Raw genomic sequence first — 2,937 nt, 5'->3', positions numbered from 1 at the left:
GATCAGAGAGTCTGTTAAATGACTCACTACTGTAAGTCGCTCTTGATACGAGTGTCTGCTAAGTGACTCAAATTTAAAATGTAAAATAGTATCACAACAAACAGGAGGCTACTGTCCTCAGGTGGCTCTAAGAAAACAACACTTCTTAGACTGGTTGTGTCATATTCTCTAAAATGAACAACAGTGTGAGTTCCCTCCATAGACATGAAGTATATCATATTCACATGTTTATTTATATGGTTCACTCACAACGAGCTGCTTACATGGATATTCTGTGATAGCTTTTGTAGCACAACTGTCAGTATTGATGGAGAATTATGTGTGCTGCAAAATGGGATGGCGTGGTGGGGTGCTATGCTGTGCTGCAGGTCTGTGCTGGGGGATATGGGATGGAGTGGTAGGGGGCTGTGCTGTGCTGCAGGACTGTACTGGGGGATATGGGATGGAGTGGTAGGGGGCTGTGCTGTGCTGCAGGACTGTGCTGGGGGATATGGGATGGCGTGGTGGGGTGCTGTGCTGTGCTGCAGGACTGTACTGGGGGATATGGGATGGAGTGGTAGGGGGCTGTGCTGTGCTGCAGGACTGTGCTGGGGGATATGGGATGGTGTTGTGGGGTGCTGTGCTGCAGGTCTGTGCTGGGGGATATGGGATGGCGTGGTGGGGTGCTGTGCTGTGCTGCAGGACTGTGCTGGGGGATATGGGATGGCGTGGTGGGGTGCTGTGCTGTGCTGCAGGACTGTACTGGGGGATATGGGATGGAGTGGTAGGGGGCTGTGCTGTGCTGCAGGACTGTGCTGGGGGATATGGGATGGTGTTGTGGGGTGCTGTGCTGCAGGTCTGTGCTGGGGGATATGGGATGGCGTGGTGGGGTGCTGTGCTGTGCTGCAGGACTGTACTGGGGGATATGGGATGGAGTGGTAGGGGGCTGTGCTGTGCTGCAGGACTGTGCTGGGGGATATGGGATGGTGTTGTGGGGTGCTGTGCTACAGGACTGTACTGGGGGATATGGGATGGCGTGGTGGGGTGCTGTGCTGCAGGACTGTGCTGGGGGATATGGGATGGTGTGGTGGGGGGCTGTGCTGCAGGACTGTGCTGGGGGATATGGAATGGCGTGGTGGGGTGCTGTGCTGCAGGACTGTGCTGGGGGATATAGGATGGTGTGGTGGGGTTCTGTGCTGCAGGACTGTGCTGGGGGATATGAGATGGTGTGGTGGGGTGCTGTGCTGCAGGAATGTGCTGGGGGATATGGGATGGCGTGGTGGGGGACTGTGCTGCAGGACTGTGCTAGGTGATATGGGATGGCGTGGTGGGGGACTGTGCTGGGGGATATGGGATGGCGTGGTGGGGGACTGTACTCTAGGACTGTACTAGGGGATATGGGATGGCGTGGTGGGGGACTGTACTGGGGGATATGGGATGGCGTGGTGGGGGACTGTGCTCTAGGACTGTACTACAGGATATGGGATGGCGTGGTGGGGGACTGTACTGGGGGATATGGGATGGCGTGGTGGAGACTGTACTAGGGGATATGGGATGGCGTGGTGGGGGACTGTACTGGGGGATATGGGATGGCGTGGTGGAGACTGTACTAGGGGATATGGGATGGCGTGGTGGGGGACTGTGCTCTAGGACTGTACTAGGGGATATGGGATGGCGTGGTGGGGGACTGTGCTCTAGGACTGTACTAGGGGATATGGGATGGCGTGGTGGGGGGCTGTACTGGGGGATATGGGATGGCGTGGTGGGGGACTGTACTGGGGGATATGGGATGGCGTGGTGGGGGACTGTACTCTAGGACTGTGCAGACCGTTCTGGGGGATATTGGCAGACCGTATTGCAGTGACATCAATCAATTCTACCTAATCAGTGACCATAATGGAAACAGGCTCCATTCTACCTGAACAGTGGATAATAGGATCCCTCGCTGAAAAGTTATATCAACAATTTCCACCTAGAGATGTTTGGCCTTCCACGCACAAGTGACTGACTGGGGAGGAGGAGGAGAGAGACGGGGGTGAGAAAGAGGAGGAGGAGAGAGACTGGGGTGAGAAAGAGGAGGAGGAGAGAGACGGGGGTGAGAAAGAGGAGGAGGAGAGAGACTGGGGTGAGAAAGAGGAGGAGGAGAGAGACGGGGGTGAGAAAGAAGAGGAGGAGAGAGACGGGGGTGAGAAAGAAGAGGAGGAGAGAGACGGGGGTGAGAAAGAAGAGGAGGAGAGAGACGGTGGTGAGAAAGAGTGGTTCCAAGCAAACAACCGCCATCCATCACGTTTACAAACATTGCCCTTGAATGCAGCAATCAGTGACTATGGACAACTAAATCTAGACTGTCTTACCCTGCTCCTTAAAGTGTATCCCCTCCACCAGCCAACCAGCCACCTCTCATCTCCCAGAGGCCTTGGCGTGGCACCTGATGGAACGCACCTGGTGCCTGGACGCCTCCCGCGTTCTCTCCCCCTCTCCCCCCTCTCCTATTTCTCCCAGTCTCTCACCCAGTCCTCCCTTAGTTTCTCCCCCCCTCTTCACTCTCTCCCAGTCTACCCCGGTCTTCGCCTTTCTCCTGTAGTCTCCTCTACCCCGGTCTTCGTCTTTCTCCTGTAGTCTCCTCTACCCCGGTCTTCCCATCTTTCTCCTGTAGTCTCCTCTACCCCAGTCTTCGTCTTTCTCCTGTAGTCTCCTCTACCCCAGTCTTCCCATCTTTCTCCTGTAGTCTCCTCTACCCCGGTCTTCGTCTTTTTCCTGTAGTCTCCTCTACCCCGGTCTTCGTCTTTCTCCTGTAGTCTCCTCTACCTCAGTCTTCCCATCTTTCTCCTGTAGTCTCCTCTACCCCGGTCTTCGTCTTTCTCCTGTAGTCTCCTCTACCCCAGTCTTCCCATCTTTCTCCTGTAGTCTCCTCTACCCCAGTCTTCCCATCTTTCCCCTGTAGTCTCTAACCCACTC

The 2,937-nt window shown here is 55.3% G+C and overlaps 1 protein-coding gene across 1 annotated transcript; it reads right to left on the bottom strand.

Annotated features, from left to right (window-relative positions):
* Positions 1 to 352: 352 nt before the first annotated feature.
* LOC116354719 (extensin-1-like) lies at positions 353 to 1,846 on the bottom strand. The gene is made up of 2 exons (XM_031795313.1): positions 1,721 to 1,846; positions 353 to 1,450 (listed from the first exon to the last, which is right to left on the bottom strand). The coding sequence occupies exons 1-2, from the start codon at positions 1,844 to 1,846 to the stop codon at positions 353 to 355; spliced, it is 1,224 nt and encodes a 407-aa protein (XP_031651173.1).
* Positions 1,847 to 2,937: the final 1,091 nt, after the last annotated feature.

Source organism: Oncorhynchus kisutch, linkage group LG18, assembly GCF_002021735.2.
Source record: "Oncorhynchus kisutch isolate 150728-3 linkage group LG18, Okis_V2, whole genome shotgun sequence".
Lineage (NCBI taxonomy): Eukaryota > Metazoa > Chordata > Actinopteri > Salmoniformes > Salmonidae > Oncorhynchus > Oncorhynchus kisutch.
The sequence above is the reverse complement of the archived record's forward strand: the minus strand, read 5'-3'. Positions and strand labels throughout refer to the sequence as shown.